Source organism: Rhodamnia argentea, chromosome 8 (genome assembly GCF_020921035.1).
Source record: "Rhodamnia argentea isolate NSW1041297 chromosome 8, ASM2092103v1, whole genome shotgun sequence".
Classification (NCBI taxonomy): domain Eukaryota; kingdom Viridiplantae; phylum Streptophyta; class Magnoliopsida; order Myrtales; family Myrtaceae; genus Rhodamnia; species Rhodamnia argentea.
The window spans coordinates 292,593-312,504 of record NC_063157.1 but is presented as its reverse complement, the minus strand read 5'-3'; the positions used below and the strand labels follow the sequence as shown (position 1 = coordinate 312,504).

The window sequence follows — 19,912 nt, the reverse complement described above, 5'->3', positions numbered from 1 at the left end:
CTCTCACATACCACACTTGCTCTAATAAGAGCTTTTGCATGTTTACCGCTGGGGTATTAATAGTTCAGTTCAATTTTCGGTTTGGATTTTTCAAGAAAATCGAATCCAACTGAACCATTAGCGCGCAAGCCCGAGCTACACCAAATCTTGCCCTGAACGGAATCAAAAATTCAGTTCGGTTTTCGATTTTTCTTTTTTTATTTTGATTTTTCTTTTTTCTTTTCCTTTTCTTTTTTTTCCTCGCTCACCCTTGCCAGCCGGCCCTTGGCCTCAAAAAAAAAAAACCATTCTTTTTTTTTTTTAGTTCGATTATTTCAATTCGATTCGATTCGGTTAATCAAATCGCACTGAAAATTGAATCGAACTGAAATGCACAAAATTTACTGTTCGGTTTTGACACCCTTAATTTTTAGAGGTTTACAGGCCTAAGGAGGTGGTTCTAAAGAAGTTTTTCCCATAGATATTTATGAGTAAATATCTACCTAAATATTTATATCTCTCCCTACATATTTTTAAACTTTTTTAAAAGTCTCTCAACAAAATATCTAGGTATGTACGGAATCTAGAAATATCAGGAAGTCTTGCGAGAGGAGAGGAGGTGCAATTCTTAAGCAGATGCTTCATAAATAAATGAGAGTCATTCGAACATAAGAGAAACTAAAAAGTCGTAGAAGTAACCGCAGTCTCTGATCAGCGCTATGTATGACCGGGCACCTCCCAATGCATTGTTCGTGATTTGACTCGATCAGAACTGAAATGTTCGATGGTGCCGAAAGAAGTCCTTGCGCTTCTCCTCTGTAAACGTTGGGCGCATCGCAGTAAATTTTATCTGTCCTCTGCCCACGCGAAGGAGATGAGGAAAACCAGCGTGCATCCATGATCCAATGGTGACTCGACCATTGTGAGGTGATTCAGTACGACCGTGACTCGACCATGGGTTTGAATCAGACACGCGTGGCCCTAGCCCAACACGTTGGTTGGTGCTGTCATGGCCCCCCGGAAGAGCCGATGCTTTGGAAACCACAGGAGGCCCATAAGATACTTAATTGCCAAATTCCTTATTTTAGTGCGTAATCCAACGTTAATCTCGAAACAAGGTGATAAAATCTTTTGACTTGATGGGCTTGACTAATTCGTCAAGATACATGGATCCATAGGGAGTAAATGCGGCATTGCCATTTATACGCTGCCATGTCGGTCAATGTCTCTATATAAATAAATGCGAGAGCTTCCGTTGAAACGCCGAATTCGCAAATCCTCTCCCAAGCTTGTTTCCTCCTCATATTGCTCGTCTTGATCTTGGCTTGATTTCACAGAAGCCATGACAGTGTTGGTCTCGCCATCACCTTGTGCTCGTGTGGTGGTGTTTCCTCACGTGGCTCATGGACATACGCTCCCATTACTGGACATATGCAAGGCCCTCGCGAGCCTCGGTGTCGAAGTCACCATCATCGCCACGCCAAAGAATGCCCCGCTCATCCTGTCAAAGGTATCGAGCTGCTCTGAAATCTCCTTGCGCGCCATACAGTTTCCTAGAGTCCCAGAGCTTCCTGAAGGATGCGAGAACACTGCTGATCTTCCTTCCATGGCTTTGTTGGTGCCTTTCTTGAAAGCCACCAAGTCCATGAGACCCGCCTTTGAGTGCATTCTCAGGGAGATGTCTGAAGCCGGGTCTCGCCCGCTCTGCGTGATTTCTGACTTTTTCCTGGGATGGACACTCGATGTGTGTCGGTCTTTCGGAATTCCTAGGATTGTCTTCCATGGGATGGGGGTTTTGCCTATGGCCATCTCGAAAACTGCCTTCGGGAATGTCCCGTCCCTCTTGGCGATGCCCGATTCCGATCCAATCAGACTGCCGAAGTTGAGCGTTCCTTTCACTGTCTATAAGCATGACATCTCCGATTTGGAGCGGTGCAAAGACCCTGATGACCCTTTCTTGCTTATACTAGCGGAGATTGGAGAGGCGGATGCGAATAGTGCGGGGGTTATCGTGAACAGCTTCGAAGAGCTCGAAGGTGATTACGTTGCTGCCCTGGAGAGATTCTACTGCCAGGGGGTGAAAGCTTGGTGCGTCGGGCCGGCTTTGCTCTACGACCAGAATCAAGTAGAGAGGCCTGTCGGATCCAAACAGGCAGACGACCCATCTCAATCCTACATCAAGTGGCTGGACGAGCATGTCGGAACGGGCGGAGTGATATACGTATCATTCGGAACACAAGCACACTTGAGTGACATGCAAATGGACAATATAGCTCATGGACTGGAAATGGCAGGGCATCCATTCATATGGGCGGTAAAACCGGCAGATTGGATGTCGCCGGACGACGGATGGGAGGATCGGCTGAAAGGGAGGGGCCTGGTCGTGCGCGAATGGGCGGACCAGCGGCGCATCTTGTCGCACCCAGCGATAGGCGGGTTCTTGAGCCATTGTGGTTGGAACTCGGTGCTGGAAAGCTTGTCGGAGGAGGTGCCGATTCTGGCATGGCCAACGGGTGCTGATCAGCCCCTGAATGCTAAGCTTGTGGTGACGGGGCTTGGGGCCGGGGTGATGTTGGGAGAAGGTGGTGCGGGAGTGACAATTGCAAGTGAGGTGATAAGGGATGGAGTCGAGGAATTGATGGGAGGGGAGAGAGGGAGGCAGGCTAGGGACAGGGCCAGAGAGATTGCTAGATTGGCAAGGCAAGCTGTGGAGAAGAAGGGTGGATCGTCCTACAAGAATTTGGGAGGCTTGATTGAATTCCTCAAAGAAAGAGTTCCGGAGAGAGCTTAGGTAGCTTCCTTCCCTTCATTTGTTTCCAGGCACAACAAGGCTTAGAATTAGATAAATGGAGGTGGTAACTGGTAACCAAGTAAAAGCAAAACATACAACAGAGCCTCATGGAAATATATTGTGCCTCATTTCTCCTTCAATTTGTGACTAGTTGTGTTGCGGCAAAGGAAATCTTGCCGCCATGATGTAGATACCTGCTTCCTCAAATTCGTACTAATTCATTTACAGAAATTGTCGCAAAGATTGCGTAGCTTCTCATGGACGGGAAGCTGGCCTGTTGCATGCTAAGCTTAACACAAAGTTTGCTGAAATTTTGCTTCCTCAACAGAAAGTATTAAAGGTTGATCTTGGCTTCTAAGGTTACATCTTATACGAGCCGAGATATTGATTTTGTGAAAGTATCGACTATATTAATGGCGATACTTCATAAACATAAGATGTACCGCTTTATTATGCCAATCGAATTGTCAATAGCATAAGCTTGGTAGGCGAGAGATTTGGCGTGCACGACATTGGCGTGTTAGGCCGCGATCCTAGAATCTCAAGACGTTGGTATCACGGCCATTCAATTGGCATGCATCCTTCCTTAGGCTCCCCCATCCTTCTCTCTCTCCCCCCCCCCCCAACAACCACAAAAAACAAGTTATAAAAAGAGGAAGTTAGAAACCAGACGGCGAGGGCTTGCAGCCCTTACTGTGCCGCTCCACCATCGTTAGGAAAGTGACCTCCGCTGACCGCAAGCAAGGGCCCCTCGCTAGATCTGGGGGAGGGCGCGACCCTCGTCAACCATTCACCATCTTTGGCCCTTCTCAGGGATGGTGGGGCAACGGTGACGAGAGCTGCAAATCCTCGCCGCCTGATTTTTTAACTCCCTCTTCTCTTTCTTTAAATTTAGCTTAGTTTTAATTTAATTAAAATAAAAATTATATAAGGAATCAGATTTGAATCAAAATGACTTCATTTTAGCCGTATGTTTCATGTTTTAGCCACACCATAGCCATGTCAATAGGTTCTAGGATAGGTTTCGGGGCTTACTCGAGAGCCAGCCAATTTCTTCTTCTTTCCATTTCATTTTTTCTTATTTAAATGGAAGTGAATGTAACAACAAAAATTTCTAATGGTGGATAATAACAAACTAAGGCTAATATGTGCGCAACTTAAAAAGCATAGAAAAGTCCAAAGAGAGAGAGAGAGAATGCAACTGGACGTTTCGTGAAGGTCAGGGTCCTTTTCCTTGTTGGGGACAGTAACCGAAGCAAGCATGTTGCAACTTCAGAACAATGCTTTTGGACCTTGGCGGTCCATATAGGGAGAATTTCAGCCCCCTGGGACATCAATCTTGCTTCGGAGTTCCTTTTATTTATTTATTTTGGGCAAAAAAAAAGAAAAAAGTCAAGCCTGCACCAGGTCAATTCATCAATTTCCGGTCCAGTTTTTCGATTCCTGACTCAGATCTTCTCCGAAAAGTGGGAATTGAACCGCACCATACCGGTTTCAAAGTTTGGAGTCGGAAATCGGATTAGTAACCGTGGGAAACTAGAACCGGACTGGTTCCTATGGCCGATAGTTTCCGATTCTAAACCCATGCTCACCACTAATTACCCATACAACAGCGGACTTTGTTTCATTTTAAGTACACGTTAAGCACAGGAGCCCCACAGCTTTGAATACTGCGAATTTTCTCATAGATTGTTATTCATCTGCAAAATCCTTATTTTATTGCGTCATTCACACTTATTTCCAAAGAAAATAATAAAATCTTTGACTTGATGAACTTGTCTAATTCAATGAAGTACGCGTCTGCATGGAATTATGCAGCAGAGCATTTATACGCTGTCTTCTCGTTCAATGTCTCTATTCAACGCAAGCTTCTGTCGGACGTGCCAATTTGCAATTCTCTCCTAACTCTTCCTTCTTCACGCACTGTACATCTTGACCTTCACTGAGTTTTAGAAGCCGGGATAGGGTTGGTCTTTCCATCACCTTATGCTCGTGCGGTGGTGTTCCCTCCCATGGCTCGGGGACTGTGATCTTGTGTTCCCACACCTCAGTGTAGCCTTAGGAAAATGTTTCCAAGTCAGTAGATCTTCAAACACGCGCGCGCACGATACAAGGTCGTACAAGAAGAGAGTATGGGGAGAAAGTACGAATTTGTATTATGAACAGGGTGTGTTACAAATGAGAAGATAACCCTTTTATATACAGAAGAATGAAGACCACTTATCTCCTCAGCCATTATCATTTTCCTCTTGTCATACATGCCTTGTCTTGCATAAGGCTTAGTCCCACACGGATTGTCCCTTGTGAGACTTCTTATCTCCCTTATTTTATAGGGTTTCAACGGATAGGATTTAGTCAATAATTTTTTTTTTTTTTTTTGGTCATAAGATTTAGTCATTACTTGGCCTGCCTCTAGGACGACGACCTTGGAATGTTCAGGGGACGCACCTAGTCGTGCGCCCAGCCGCCTTGGATCATGCTCGGCCATATCGGGTTGTTCGCGGGCCACTATGCCTAGCTCGCAGCCTGGTCCATGGCCTGGCCCGTAGCTCGTGTCACGGCCCCATCTTGCACGAGAATTTGTTGGGCCGTTATACAAGGCCCTAACAAGCCTCGGTGTCGAAGGCACCATCATCACCACCCCGCGGCTCATTCTGTCAAAGGTCTCAAACTACCCTGAAATCTCCTCGCGCACCGTATAGTTCCCAAGAGTCCCAGAGCTTCCTGAAGGATGCAGGAACACTGCTGATCTTCCTTCCACGGCTCTTTTGGTGCCTTTCTTGAAAGCCACCATGTCCATGTGACCTGCCTTTGAGTGTGTTCTCAGGGAGATGTCTGAAGCCCGGTCTCTCCCACTCTTGCGTGATTTCTGATTTCTTCCTGGGATGGACGCTTGATGTGTGTCGGTCTTTCGTTATTCCTAGGATTGTCTTCGACGGGATGGGGGTTTCGTCTATGGTCATCTTGAAGACTGTCTGCGGGAATGTCCCGTCCATCTTGGCTATGCCCGATTCCGATCCTATTGAAGTACCAAAGTTGAGCGTTCCTTTAGCATTCTATAAGCGCGACCCCTCCAACTTGGAGCGGTGCAAAGACTTTCTTGCAATATAATATCAGAGAATTGGAGATACAGATGCGAATAGCGCGGGGGTTGCCGTCAACAGCTTCGAAGAGCTCGAAGGTGATTATGTTGCTGCCCTGGAAAGATTTTACTGCCTGGGGGCGAGAGCTTGGTGCCTCGGGCCTGTTTTGCTCTACGACCAGAATCAAATAGAGAGGCCTGTCGGATCCAAATTGTCAGACCCATCTCAGTCCTACATCAAACGGCTGAACGAGCGTGTTTGAAGGAGCGGAGTGATATATGTATCATTCACAACACAAGCACACTTGAGTGACATGCAGATGGACAATATAGCTTATGAACTGGAGATGCCAGGGCATCTATTCATATGGGTGGTGAAATGGCACCGTTGGTGGGTGTAGCCAGACAACCGATGGGAGGATCGATTGAAAGGGAGGGGCTTGATCTTGCATGACTGGGTAGACCAGCGGAGCATCTTGTCACACTCGCGGTAGGTGGGTTCTTAAGTCATTGCGTTTGGAACTCCCTGTTGGAAAGCTTGTCCGTGGGGGTGCCAATGCCGGCTTGGCCGATGGGTGCTGAGCAGCTGCTAGTGAGGTGATAAGGGATGAAGTTAAGGAATTGATGGGAGCGGCTAGGGACAGGGCAAGAGAGATTGGGAGATTGGCAAGGCAAGTTGTGGAGAAGAAGGGTGGATCATCCTAAAAGAATTTGGGAGGCTTGATTAAATTCCTACAAGAAGGAGCAAAAGAGAGAGAGAGAGAGCTTAGATAGTTTCCTTCTTTTTAATTTCTTCTGTCATGTGATTCTGTCTTGTTTGTTAGCATATGCCAAACGATTGATAGATAGTTATTCATTCACACAAACTCCAAATGCGGAGCAATTGATGAACTGCTGCTATAATAATCCAGTCACCACAAACATTGCATTGAAGTGGGAGGATAAAATGGAAAGCCAACGATTCCCTGGTAGTAGAATATGCGGTTGAGGCCTAGATTTCGCTGGTGATAGCTGCTTCATGCATTCATGGCAATTGCTTCTTTCATTGTAGCTCATGCATCTCTCCTAGGAGGATGTCAGAAGGATGAGGCCTAATTCAGAATGGCAGAACCAAGGAATAAGAACCATTAACGGCATTTCATATTGTTCGAGAAGCTAGAACTAGGTACTTTCCTATAGACGTGTGTCATCTCCGCTCCGTTAAAGCTGACCTTCGAATAAGTAGCAGCATCCCAACAGGAAAAGTATAGCCACATTAATCAGGCTGCAAATTCGATTCACAAACTATAATTGTCACCTGAGCACCTTAGAACAAGTGTTTTCATATTGAAATGGAAAGTCCCTTTATATTTTCGCAAATATGAGCTTCGCCAGGCTACAGGTGATCTGAGATAATCAAGTTGGAAAATGCTCGGTAGAGAAACCGTAATGAGAACGAAACTTCACCGAGCAAGATAGTCAAGGAGAAGACCCTATAGATTTGTTACTTCTCTGGAATTAAAGGTTGAGGATTCTGCTTCACTGTCCACAAACAGATATAACTGCGCCCATTCATCGGAGGGCTATTGCTTCTTCTTCTTCAAGGCTGGTTTTTGACCTTTGGATGAGATACTGCGCACGTATGCTCTCCAGTGTCTCTATTCTTGTAGTTATTCTCTCAAGTTCATGCTTTAGCGCATCTTCTTCCCAATGGATTTCCTGTATCTTACTATTGAGATTTCCAAGGGTAACATCATTTGCTGAAAGACTGCCCTTTGCTTGCACTTGCTTCTCGTACTCTTCAACCATAGATGGCAGCATCTGTTCAGGGTAGGCATATTGCTTACAGATCAGAAATCATCAACAGCAGCAGTCTGAATAGGAGGAAAGATGAAGAACTTCCTTCCAGAGGAAAATTAACCGATGTAAAAGCCAATTTTTTGCAAATGACTTTAGCATAAAGTCATTATGACTACGCACACAATTGTCCGGCAAGAATAGAAACCACGTTAGCGTCTTATTGAAACATATGCGGCTCATCTATGTCAGCAGACCTGCTGAATAATCACTTCAAGCCAAATGGGAAAGAGAAAAAAGGAAGCTTAAAGAGGGCAAGCCAAACCTCATATATGGCACAGCTAACGTGACCAATATATTCACATTCGAGGCAGAGGTAAACCGGATGCTTCGGGTTCCTCTCCGTCTCACAGATATCACAGTAATATTCACCCAAATCATCCTCCACGTATGATGCAGTAAGGTCTAGTGGATGATAATGACGTTTATGCTTGACATTCTCTGGCAAAGAAAATGGAGCACAACGAAAGTGAACAAGGCGAGGACAAGCGGGAACTACACACTTATATAGGTACGTATCATCATCAATTTCGTCGCAAACATCACAAGGGTACTGAGTCTTGGGCTCCGTATTCGTGAGGGCAAATAGGTGACCGCCGTCTCGAAACATTCTAGGGGCATATTTTGGATCAGAATAAGTGGAAGCACAGCGAGCATCCAGGTAGAAACCGCAGTCATCGCAGCAGAAGTTGAAGCCCGAGATAGGGGAGCAACAAATCAGGCAGAAGTGTTGTCCAGAAGTGATTTTAAGGATGAGAGGGTGGTCTCGGTGATAAGGATGTTGGAACTCCCTGGGCAACTGGGCACAGTTCTTGTGGAGGAAGAAGTTGCAGTCTTTGCAGCCATGGACTGAACCTCGGACAGGAAGATTGCAACCATAGCACTTGGCTTCTTCATCGCTATTCTCAACACTGCACTCAATCAGCGGATGGTCATGGCAGAAATGTTCAATCTCCATGTTCTTATCTCCTCCTCTCCTTCCTCTGCACCGCCTAGTTTTCTGTCTCCTTGGATGCTTTGAGATTGTCCTCCGTCTTGCTCGTTGACCTTTCAGCTTCTACTTGCTGCTAAAGATTTCGATGTCCATGCAGTCTGCTATAGTATACCAAGCAAACATACGGAAGAAATATACAGAACTGCTCAACCTACTACTGCGTTATGCCATGATATTCCTTGACTGGTAGGAAGCAGAGCACCCTTTCAGGATTTTCATTATTTAGTGTCCCTTATTTTAGTGTCCTCCTACAGATAATGCACAGCAATGCCCGAATTCATTATTAGAAAAGGGGGATGGACCTCGATTTTCTTTTCTTCCAGCTGGACTGGCTCGTTGAACGAGAACGTGGGAGGGTGAAAATGGTCTCGAGTTAATAAATTTCAGCCTAGATCAGATTAGTCTGACCCTAAGGAAGTAGCTCAGAACTTTCCTGCCACTTCCCCCCTCCAAACAGCCATTCTAGTGGGGAAGGAAACGAAGTGGCAAGACTTAGAGTAAACCCGCTTGGGTCAACATAAGGAATTAAACCAACCTACCAGCCATCTCATCATCCGGGAAAGATCGTCAATGACAAAAACTTGGCGACACTGCCATTTCACACATTGACCTACAAACTGCGAGCATGTCAAGGCCAAAGAATACTGCTATAGATGCTCTGCAAGCATATGCAGAAGTAGATCACAAAGGAGAACCCATGGAGATTCAACAGCACATACACAAGCACCCAATGATCCTGTATGATCTGGATACAGAGAAGCTCACGTGCCGCCAGTGCACTACGCCTTACGAACTTCCGAGCTACTACTGCCCCAAATGTCAATGTTGGCTCGCTGTTTACTGCCCTGGATGTGGGGAATCCATCGGAGGCAAAACTTGGGTCTGCAAGGACTGCTATTTCTATGTCCACAAATCATGTGCCGACCGATGGCCGCCGGAAATCCACCACCCATTTCATCCGCTGCACCCTCTCAAACTCCACTACAGGTCTGGCGACTTCGATTACATAAGCAAATATACCTGCAGTGCCTGCAAAAGCAGCACTCGTTGCTTCGCGTACCACTGCGAAGAGTGCCCGTTTGGCCTGTGCCTCCAGTGTGTCTCAACGAATCCTAAGACGAAGTTCGAGGATGGAAATCACATCCTCTACCTGTTTCAGGACACAAAGTTCCAGCGTCACTGCGATGTTTGTGACAATGCTGATTGTTATGCATGGATTTTCATATGTGTGGTTCCAAACTGTGGTTATGCAGTTCATATCCACTGTACTTCGCTCGCTTTGCCGGCACAAGTTCAGCATAGGCGTGACCCTCATCCACTTGTTCTTACCCGAGATGTGGTCGGAGAAGATGGTACGGATGAGTACTATTGCGACTCTTGTGAGGACAGGAGAGACTTAAAGCATCCGATCTATTACTGTGAGGAATGTGATTTCATTTCCCACATTGGTTGTGGCATCTCGGAGGTATGCTCATCACTTGTCTGGAATCACGCACAATCATCTCTTCGAAACAAATTTACACGTCCCGGTCACTTCCGGTGAAATCCTCAAATGTTGAATCAAAAACCTATGGAAGTTAGTGAAACCATAGGTTGCATTTGACTGCACATAATTGGCTACGTTGCATGACTGTTGCTTGTGATTGATGAATGGAATTTGAATTCTGGCAATAGTTTGAAATTTTTCATAGGGAACTTCAGGACAGAATCCTATTTTCATCTACTATTGAAAGAAGAAGACACCAAAGAAAAACATAAATCCCACTGCATAATTCACTAGTTATTACTAACTATCCATTTGTCAATCTCACTCTGCCCTGATTTGGCTGTGTTTAACTAGTGACCCTTTAAATATCACGGCAAGTTTTGTTTTTCGCAGGCGTTACCTTCGTTGATTGCTGAGTACGAGAATGACTTGAAAACGAAAGGTCTTGTCTCAGATCCGTACCTCGAAAAAATAGATGAGGAGCTCAAAAGCCTTCGAGCAAAGGAGGAGGAAGTGAGAGCAAAACTGGAGAGCTTGTCGCCAAAACTGAAGGCACTCGAAGATGAACGTGCTCAGTATCTTGCCTCTAGCATAGAGAGCTCCTGCCTGGTCTGAGTTGAGCGTGTCTGCTGTTAGATTCCAGTTGCCAATTCATTTGAAGCTTTGTCTCAACGGGGATCACTGTGATTCCACGTATTGCATTCACGTACTTCTTCGATGCCATAAAGAGGGGTTCGATGTCTTTGATGAAAATCTTTTCAACCGGATGACTTGCGGCGCAAGCGAGCAAAAACTAGCCACAAAGTCGCAATTGCATCTCGAAGCCAAGCTAGCATACAAAAACAAAACGGTGCAGAAGTCCTATAATTTGGGATAGAATGCTAATCTATCCCATGAGGGAGATATTTAAGCACAGAAACCGGCATTTATAAGATTGGCACTCGAAAACCAGGCCAAGTTAAAGAATCCATTAAATGGCAAATTCACAATAAATTTAAGTGGGATGACCCAATATGATCAAGATAATTAGTTAGTGATTCATGCAGCAACATGATCGGGGTTCCTGGTTTCAAGCGTTTAGCGTCTGCTCTACTGAAGAAAGGTTAGAACATTGACTTGCCCGTGTAATGACTTGATTACTGTCTGCTCCTGCTCAACCGACAAAGTATGTGGAACTCGTGTGAATTTGCAGAAAGAATGGTTTTAGTAAAAGATGGAGAACACGAGCCCAAGCCCACTCAAGCGGGCTTATTTCATTGTCTAGGCCAATGAATTTTGTGGTAAAGCGGGCGTGGGGCATGCCCCAAAAGGCCACATCTCCAAATGCGATTCGGCAAAATCTGAACGCGGACGTGAATTAGCTTTGAGGGCAAAGCTATTGGGAGACCGGACCCTACTTCCCTTTTTGTATTATCAATGATCCACATGATCGAGCGCATTGGGTCTGCACGACTCTTGAACGGCTCATGTTCGGGATACCCCGATTAGGCCCTACACCGAGACTACATAGGATGGGTAAAAGGAGATGCTGGGGATGTAGACCGGCGTTTGCGATCGTACAGGATAGATCCCCACCGCGACTAGGTGAACCTGGTTGCTTGAGAAAAGAGCCAATCAGCCAGGCCCAGAAAAAGAAGAGAGAGAGAGAGAGAGAGAGAGCACGGGGAACAGAAGAGGACCTACTCGCAGTAGCATTCCCCCCAACCATGGCTGCTCGAATCATCTCAGCCTCTTCTTCTTCTTTTTTTGTGGATAAAAAGAGATGGGAAATTGAGGGAATTTACTTTTATAGCCCTCTCGTCAGATCTTTCTCATGAGCGCATGTGATTGTTTATCCTGTCTCGGTCCCCGCCCAACCCACCCAAAGGTTTCTGTCTATACATTCTGGAAAAACATAGGAGATTTGAGAAACCCCTTTTTTGTCTGCCACAATAATAACGGGCCTCAAAAACATGCAAATGAAAAAGAAAAAAAAAGGGATCGATAACATGAGATCAGATCACGTGATGGACCCAATTCATCTAGGGCACGCACGCCTTCTCCTTTGGTGTTTTTTTTTTTTTTTCGAAATGAACCCTTTTCGTGTAAGTAGCAAAACTTGAAGAACGACAACCATTAGATTAGCATCCAAGTAACAAATCTCAAATGGGTTGAGGAAGCGTAGAAATCCAATAAAAAAAGAGAGAGAGAGAACTTGATCGATGGATTTTTGCTATCCAATATGTATAATTATTTGACGCCCTATGATCGCTCATCATCGTTTGATTGATCGGATTGCAATGTGGCAATTTGATTAATAAGCTCCGGTGAGGTCCTCTTGATCCATCCAATCCATCCATCCTGTGGGTTTGGTTTCTACTTCCCACTTTTATCAATCAAATGGATGAAGATGAAGGTTGAGCAGTCTCAATCCTCTTCTTTATTTAATTCCAACTGTCACCACCAAATGAAGAAGCGGCTTGCATTAACTAGACAAAGCTTTTTCTTTTTTTTTTCTTTTGTTCAAGTCGGTCTTCACACTCCATAAAAAAAAAAAAAAAAAAAATGGTGTTTGATATGGAAAGTCCATCTTGATTCGAGCGTGCTTTGAAAACTAACACTGATCTTATTCTACCGTCTATTAGGTTGGGGCGTTTCAATCACTCATTATTAATCTGATGGGGCTGACAGCAAGAGAAATTGATTAGTACAAGTTCTGCACATACTTTACAATATGCTAATTGGTCAGATCCAGTCGCGCTAGAAGGATAAATTATTTTGATTTATAAAGTTTAATGTGTCTTGACTTGGGATCCATTGTCCATGGCGGATTGGCAGGTGAGCTTTCCCTCTAATTATCTGACATTCCTCCCTTCGCTTTCCTTGATTTACGCTCCCTTGCTTTGGCTGTTTTCTAGTATACTCCTCCAGAGATGCTCCTTTTGCACGAGAAGCAGAAATTTGAATTACTTGATTTGTGTTAATTCATCGCCGAGTTACTACTTCACTTGCTTATGACGTCGTCCGGTTAAAGTGATCGAAAATGCTAGCACTTGGCGATATAAACAAGTCTGAGGTGACTGTAGGATAAATTGGTAAGTGTAAATTCCAAAAAAAGTTAGGATTATGTAGGTTAGTTTTGAAAATTTATAGAGCACACGATTACACGAGTCGATGGATCTTCGGTTATCAACTGAATAGTGTGTATGATTTTTATGTACAAATTTCCAAATAAAAATCTTGGTGGGGGCATTATTTTCATGGGAATATTCCATGGCATATGAGCTTTGCAGTCATCTCCCCATCATTTGGACTGTATCGACCTGTAAGGATGTTGGATTTACGTGGCTTACCAACGCAATTAGTAGTAAGTAGGTCGTGTCCTTTGGGGTAGGTCACATGGAATCAATCTTTCATATATGCACAACCCCTTTTGACCCTCTTGTCCAAGGTCAATGAAGATGGAAATTCACCATCTGCCTCTCTTGTCCAAGCATGGCTTAAGCCCCTTCCACACGACAGCTATCACATGGCAATCATTACCTTTTTACACTCATGATGGAGTAATTATCACCCAATCTTGTCTACAACAAACGCACTCTCAAAAGACTTCTTCCTCGTAACTTACCAGGGTTGTACTGCTAATCCTTAATTATGTCTCTAGCTCCAGACACTAATCAACTTAGCAAGAGTCCTTGGTTATCTGTTCTGTCTGACCATGTGGTGATTGGGAAGTTTGGGTCCATCATTAATGCCTGCGTAGTAGGTTGGGGGGGCTAAAAGGGAATATGGTTTTGGACTGTTTTGGCAAGGAATTTACTCTCTGGCTAGTAAAATTATGTACTTCCACTTCTTACAGAAAGGAAAGAAGAGGGAAGATGTTAACATCGATAGTGCATTATATTATCTTATTATTAGTGTCCGCACACTAAATCCAACTTTAGAAAAAGAGGAAAGAGATGGTTTTTTTTTCTTCTTAATTTGGTGAAAATTAAGGGGACTTTTGGTTCAAGAGATTAGCAACAAAACAAAATTGTAGCAGGAAATTTAGGCAGCCCATCATTTTCCGGGAAAGTGTCGGTGGTGTTATAAGCTCCTCAGAAAGAAAGAAAGAAAGAGCAGAGCAACCAAAGTCTGCTCTTGACTGACGTTAGACCTTCCATTCGGAGCCTCTCACTCTTTGGTGCTCTGCTTTCTAAAGCTTGAGCTCTCACCATTTGCCTCTCCCTTCATCTCCGTAGACTGAGAGAGCCCTGAGATAAGACAGGATCTAGAGAGAGAGAGAGAGAGAGAGAGAGAGAGAGAGCAATGGGTGTAGATTTGAGGCAAGTGGTGGCTGGAATTCTGACCATAACCATGTTTGTAATGCTGGGTCAGATGATCAAAAGAGACCATTTTGATTCCGTCGAAGTAAGTACAAACTCTACATTTGATTCTCCGGCATTGATCTCTGGCTTTCGCTTCTGTATCTGCTCCAATTATCCTCGAGTAGCTCCTTTTTGCGCTGGATATGCACGGGCTTGTTGTCTAGATTTTTACAATTTTCCTCTTTTTAGGCTCTCTTCTCAGATACTCCCAATTTATTATCAGTACTACGCCCATACCTCGCTTTCTCAATTGGCATTGCTGTGTTAATCAGCTTATGGGCGAATTAGTTGGTAAAAGTTCAGTCTTTGAGCTATGTTACACGCATCGTAACGTTTACATCTGGGGTACTGGAGCGACGGGGAGGATTGCCGAACAGATTTCGAAAATCCTCTTTTTTTTTTTCCCCCGAGAATGATTGTGTCAATGCATCAAAGGAGACAAGTGATACATCCATCTTGAACTGTGGGTTCCCAGTCATAAAGCGAGATGTCCCTGTACCTATATGCAAAGTCTGGATCTTGGTTGCAACATGGACATATTGGCTACTTCTGTGTTTTCAGATGAATTGATGACGTGTTTTGTTGTGTTCTGTCAAAGGAAAAACTTCCGGGAGCATCAGATGATGCCCGTTTTGACGATAGCAAGTTAGAAGCAAAGTCGCTGGTTTCCCTGTCTAGAAGGAATAAGGGTCCTTGGAAAGAAGAAAGCCAAGAGTTGAAACAATGCTGGAGGAGACCTACTTCAGGTACTTTTGATTGCATTTGGTCCTAATGATTCACTGTATTCCTGCCATTGCCTTGATGCTGACTCAAAGTCCTTGTGTCTCTGCCTGTTTTTGCCTCAATTTTGATTTACAGACTTAGTGGAGGACTCGAAGGGCTTCGTCACTTTCTCATTGACCAATGGTCCCGAATTCCATATCTCCCAGGTAACTCATGCATTTTAGTGGATTTAATTCTCACACCGGTTTACTTTTCCAAAAATAATAATTTCTCAGTCAATCGTATACTTCATGATGCGGAACTATCTTCTCATGCAGTGCTTCCTTTGCTGGACATCTGCAATTCCTAATTTCAATACCCAAATATTTTCAGCTAGATATTTCTCAAAGCAATTTTAGTGATGCCTTTTCTATTAATTCTTACATTTTTATCTCTACGTGGACGCTCAATCTTTGTGGTTTTTAGGTCAACTTGTACATATAAACTGTCCATGCGCTGATGCACTCCAATGTTCACTGGAATGGACTTTTCTGGCCTAACTTCTTGCCAGTTCTTAAAAGTTAAAATTTGCTTTTGCATGGTCAAAGTAGCCTTATCTTGTGTCCATTTCTTAGAAGAGTTTATGCTGCATTTTCAAACTGAAACTCATTCCACATTAGCAACAAAGATAGTAAGACTACCGTTTTGATATTGAAAAAGCATTTTCCGAGATTAATGAGGTAAATGAGATTGAGGCCATTCCTCTTAGACAATGCTGATTATGGGCTACATGGAAAAATTTATTGGTTATATAGGAAATAACACCATGCTCTCTCTCTCTCTCTCTCTCTCTCTCTCTCTCTCTCTCTCTCAAGTGGCCTTATTTTGTATGAATTCTTCAGATTGCAGCCGCAGTGGTAGTAGCAAAATATTTAGGTGCAACTCTAGTACTCCCTGACATCAGAGGAAGCAAACCAGGGGATCGGAGGTTTGTAGCACTGTGCATTTGTGTTCTCAGATTTTCACGTGGATACCCAGTTTCCAAAAATTAGTACCAAGGAAAATAGCAGTTTGTAGAAAAGCAAACTCCTCTGACTAAAAACAAAGTTAATCATTCCATAGCACACTTACCACATCTCAGAGATATGTCCGACAAAACTATGGTCTCCATTGGATTCTAGGTTCCAGGACAAGGCTTATCTTAAGTTTCATAAATATAACTAGAGCATATGAGTTTGCTAGATAATAGTAGAGAAACTGTTTACCGTGTTTGTGCCTGACATGCATACATTCTTCAGGAGCTTTGGAGAGATATATGATGTTGATAAGTTTGTAAGAAGCCTGGATGGAATTGTCAGAGTAGCAAAAGAACCACCTTCTGGTATATCCGCACGGAATCTTGCAGTTGTCAAGGTCCCAAATACAGTGACAGAAGAGTACATTGTCGATCATGTTGAACCTAAATTTAAGTCAAAGCGTAACATAAGACTGGCAACTTACTTCTCCTCAGTAAACATGAAAAAGCCAAGTCAAAAGAGTGACCTTGATTCTACATCATGTTTGGCTATGTTTGGGACTTTGGAGTTGCAGCCAGAGGTACACGAAGTCGTTGACTCAATGGTTGAGCGTCTAAGAACATTGAGTCGGAAATCTGATGGTCAGTTCTTAGCCGTGGACCTAAGGGTAGACATGTTGGAAAAGAAGAATTGCCAAGGGACAAAAAGTTGTTTTGGTGCCCAAGAGATTTCGGAGTTTCTGCAGAAGATTGGTATTGACAAGGATACTACAATCTATTTAACTGAATCAAGGTGGGACAGCAGCCTTAATGCTTTGAAGAAGTTTTTTCCCAAAACTTACACCAAGGTGAGATACTTCTTGTTGTTTTCCTTTCAGTGAGCATTCAGATCTGTTCAGTTATGGTAGTATTCTACAAACTATTAGTGTATGGATTTTATATGGCCTGCTTTCTTTGGAGAGTTGTGTCTTGGTCATTGAAAAATTACTTAATAATATTGCTTCTAGTCATCCTTCTCAGGTAACATAGCTTAGGTTCTAGAATGACTTTATTCTGATGGATCCTTTTTGGCCTCTAAAATCTTTGAGCAGGAAGGGATAATGCCTGTGGACAAGAAGTCAAAGTTCCTTGATGCAGAAGATTCAGCATATGAGAAAGTCATCGACTACTACATATGTTCTCAAAGTGACATTTTTGTACCCGCGATCTCAGGCTTGTTTTATGCCAATGTAGCCGGTAACAGGATTGCATCTGGAAGGACTCAAATACTTGTTCCAGCCAACATTGAGGGTTCGTCTGCATCAGCCGCCAATTATATCTCCACCTATGTTTCGAAGAAGAACCATCTGGCTTATTCATGTTTTTGCTAGGTCCCTGTGAAAAAAGAAGCCACAAGACAGAATGAAGCCTTCAGACATGGTCTATTTGTGCGTGTGCCTCATCATTTTTTCTATAAGCAGACAGAATGATTGGTTATACTATATGGTCCCCTACAATTGTACCAAGAAACCCTTCTGAAGTTTTTGCTAAGGTGATTTTTTCAATATGATCTTCAAATGTTTAGTGATTCCCAATGACAGTGTGCTCCAACTACATACGATGCGCCAGAACCTCTTGCCTGGTTATCTCTGGCCCCCAACCATTCCATTCAAAATTTATGTAATTGGAATTAGAAGGTGGACTTACAAGATGCCATTTCTTTGAGTACTTGGGAGTTGGGATATTACCAAGGATTGTGCAATTTCATAAGAGAGTTTTTTTTTTTTTTTGGTCAATTCAAGAGATGGTTGGAGTGTATTGCCCTGGGATCAAATTAAACCAACCTCAAGCATTTTGAATACTCCATCTCTTCAAAGTCGAGCTTAGCCCTCCTCTTACTACAAATCTTCTTAAGATTGTGAGGCCATCTTAGCTCATCCGGAAAAGCTGATGATATTTATGCATCGATACATAAGTTGTTGCTTATGATCATTCGCTCGTTTGAGACATGTACATGCTTTACATTTCGAAGCAAGCCAACATTCGTAATTTCAATTCATGAAGTGGCAGGATTTCGTGATCTCGCAGATGTGAACCAACTTTTTGACGGGACTACTAGTAACACAACGTCGTTTTTTCTTGTTCTTTTTTTGTACATGTTGGCGTAGAAAGAGCACTCTCAGTGTAGGTGAAGGCAATCCTTTTGATTTAACTTTTTTTCTGATTATGGCTAAAAACTCACATCATGAACTGACATGCGCCCGAATCAATTTCCTTTTCTTGCTTGAGAGAATCCACTCGTCTTGGTGTTTACCATTGTCTCTCTCTAAAAATACAATGCACTTGCCTTGGTCTAATTGGTTTATCAACTTTCATCAGTTGGAGGAATTAGTGTCGAATTGCTTCCATTCCCTCGCCACTTTCCATACATCTGCCAAGGATCTTTTGAAAAAGTAGCCGTTTTCACCTTCCATGTTCGTAAAATTTCTAAAAGGACCAAATTATAAGATGGATCCTACAATGTTCAGTCTTAACATTATATGCAGTAGAAGATCTACATGGCATCATCAGAATCCGAACTCGGGTGTGATTTTCTGGAGATCTTTGCTGTGCAGAATCTTTAGAGAATCTCGAATGTCGAGCTTCAGTAGATGCGCTGCTTGCAAATATTTGAGAAGAAAATGTCCGCAAGACTGCATCTTGGCTCCTTATTTCCCTTCCTCGAATCCACAAAGATTTGCTTGTGTCCATAAGATCTTTGGTGCCAGCAATGTCACCAAAATGCTTCAGGTCAGTTCACATGCTTTTTGAGTATTAAGCCCCCAAAAAAAAATGCTGCTTAATCTCTCTTTCATACAAGGCAATGTCTCAATGGTTTGTCGACAACTTCGGTACAGGTTTTCCATGTTCTGCTTCACTTCGGCGTATTTTTCATCAATCGATAGCATAGAAATGTCGATGTCCATATCTCTTGTGATAATTATGCCGTGCAACCAAGTTTTCCGGCCAAAGAAAAATGAAACCAAGTTTCTCATTCTCTACATGTAAAAGACTGGCAAACACATTAGCTGCTCTTACTATACTAAGCCAAAAATTATACTAAATGAAAGTGGTGCCTGAAGAGAAGCTCAGAGAAGAATATGATTGTACACCGTTCGTCTAATGAAATAGTTTGTGTTCTAAATTCCAGTCATGTACTTCAAATTAAGTAGTCCTGCTTGCTGTGGGACAGGATAATGAAATCTATAGCGGGTCGAGGATGGGGGATCCTTTCTGTATCACTTTGAATGACAATTTGTCCATTTGTTTTATGATTTTGGGTTATTAATTGTAATTCCATGGCAATGATGGAGCAGCAAGTCCCGGTGCATTTGCGGGCAGAGGCGGCAGAGTGCATTTCATATGAAGCAATAGCCAGGGTTCAGGACCCTGTCTACGGATGCGTTGGAATCATCACTCAACTCCAACAACAGATCATCCAGATTCACAGTGAGATAATGAAGATTAAGGGCGATATAATCACCCATCACTCTGCACATCCGCAGCACCAGCCACTGCCACCGCCACAAGGTGACCCTTGCCGGTCCATTTCCATTCATCAGCAGGAGCAGGACAACTTTCAATCGGACGAGCATCCTTTTGGGAACTTCTAAGCTGGTCAAATTGATGAACTCTCTAGTCTCCCTATGCATCTTTCAACTG

General features: G+C 43.5%; 5 protein-coding genes across 6 annotated transcripts; 4 read left to right on the top strand and 1 right to left on the bottom strand.

Annotated features, from left to right (window-relative positions):
• Positions 1–1,275: 1,275 nt before the first annotated feature.
• Positions 1,276–2,899, top strand: LOC115755838 (scopoletin glucosyltransferase-like). Its single transcript, XM_030695398.2, has one exon. The coding sequence runs from the start codon at positions 1,322–1,324 to the stop codon at positions 2,768–2,770; it is 1,449 nt and encodes a 482-aa protein (XP_030551258.2). The 5' UTR covers positions 1,276–1,321; the 3' UTR covers positions 2,771–2,899.
• A 4,068-nt stretch (positions 2,900–6,967) lies between these two features.
• Positions 6,968–8,769, bottom strand: LOC115755864. Its single transcript, XM_030695435.2, has 2 exons — positions 7,954–8,769; positions 6,968–7,652 (listed from the first exon to the last, which is right to left on the bottom strand). The coding sequence occupies exons 1-2, from the start codon at positions 8,644–8,646 to the stop codon at positions 7,404–7,406; spliced, it is 942 nt and encodes a 313-aa protein (XP_030551295.1). The 5' UTR covers positions 8,647–8,769; the 3' UTR covers positions 6,968–7,403.
• Positions 8,770–8,988: 219 nt separating this feature from the next.
• LOC115755861 lies at positions 8,989–10,915 on the top strand. Its single transcript, XM_030695431.2, has 2 exons — positions 8,989–10,147; positions 10,562–10,915. Exons 1-2 carry the CDS (start codon positions 9,308–9,310, stop codon positions 10,781–10,783), a joined length of 1,062 nt encoding a protein of 353 aa, XP_030551291.1. The 5' UTR covers positions 8,989–9,307; the 3' UTR covers positions 10,784–10,915.
• Positions 10,916–14,209: 3,294 nt separating this feature from the next.
• LOC115755858 (protein MANNAN SYNTHESIS-RELATED 2) lies at positions 14,210–17,757 on the top strand. The gene is made up of 6 exons (XM_030695427.2): positions 14,210–14,557; positions 15,113–15,260; positions 15,373–15,443; positions 16,119–16,204; positions 16,515–17,079; positions 17,323–17,757. The coding sequence occupies exons 1-6, from the start codon at positions 14,456–14,458 to the stop codon at positions 17,599–17,601; spliced, it is 1,251 nt and encodes a 416-aa protein (XP_030551287.1). The 5' UTR covers positions 14,210–14,455; the 3' UTR covers positions 17,602–17,757.
• A 611-nt stretch (positions 17,758–18,368) lies between these two features.
• On the top strand, positions 18,369–19,863 carry LOC115755867 (LOB domain-containing protein 24-like). Of its 2 annotated transcripts, XM_030695442.2 has the most exons (3): positions 18,369–18,648; positions 18,755–19,000; positions 19,567–19,863. In XM_030695442.2, exons 2-3 carry the CDS (start codon positions 18,845–18,847, stop codon positions 19,861–19,863), a joined length of 453 nt encoding a protein of 150 aa, XP_030551302.1. In that variant the 5' UTR covers positions 18,369–18,648; positions 18,755–18,844. The 2 variants fall into 2 exon arrangements, with proteins under 2 accessions (XP_030551302.1, XP_048139408.1); XM_048283451.1 differs by having other exon boundaries at positions 18,369–19,000.
• The last annotated feature ends 49 nt before the right edge of the window (positions 19,864–19,912 follow it).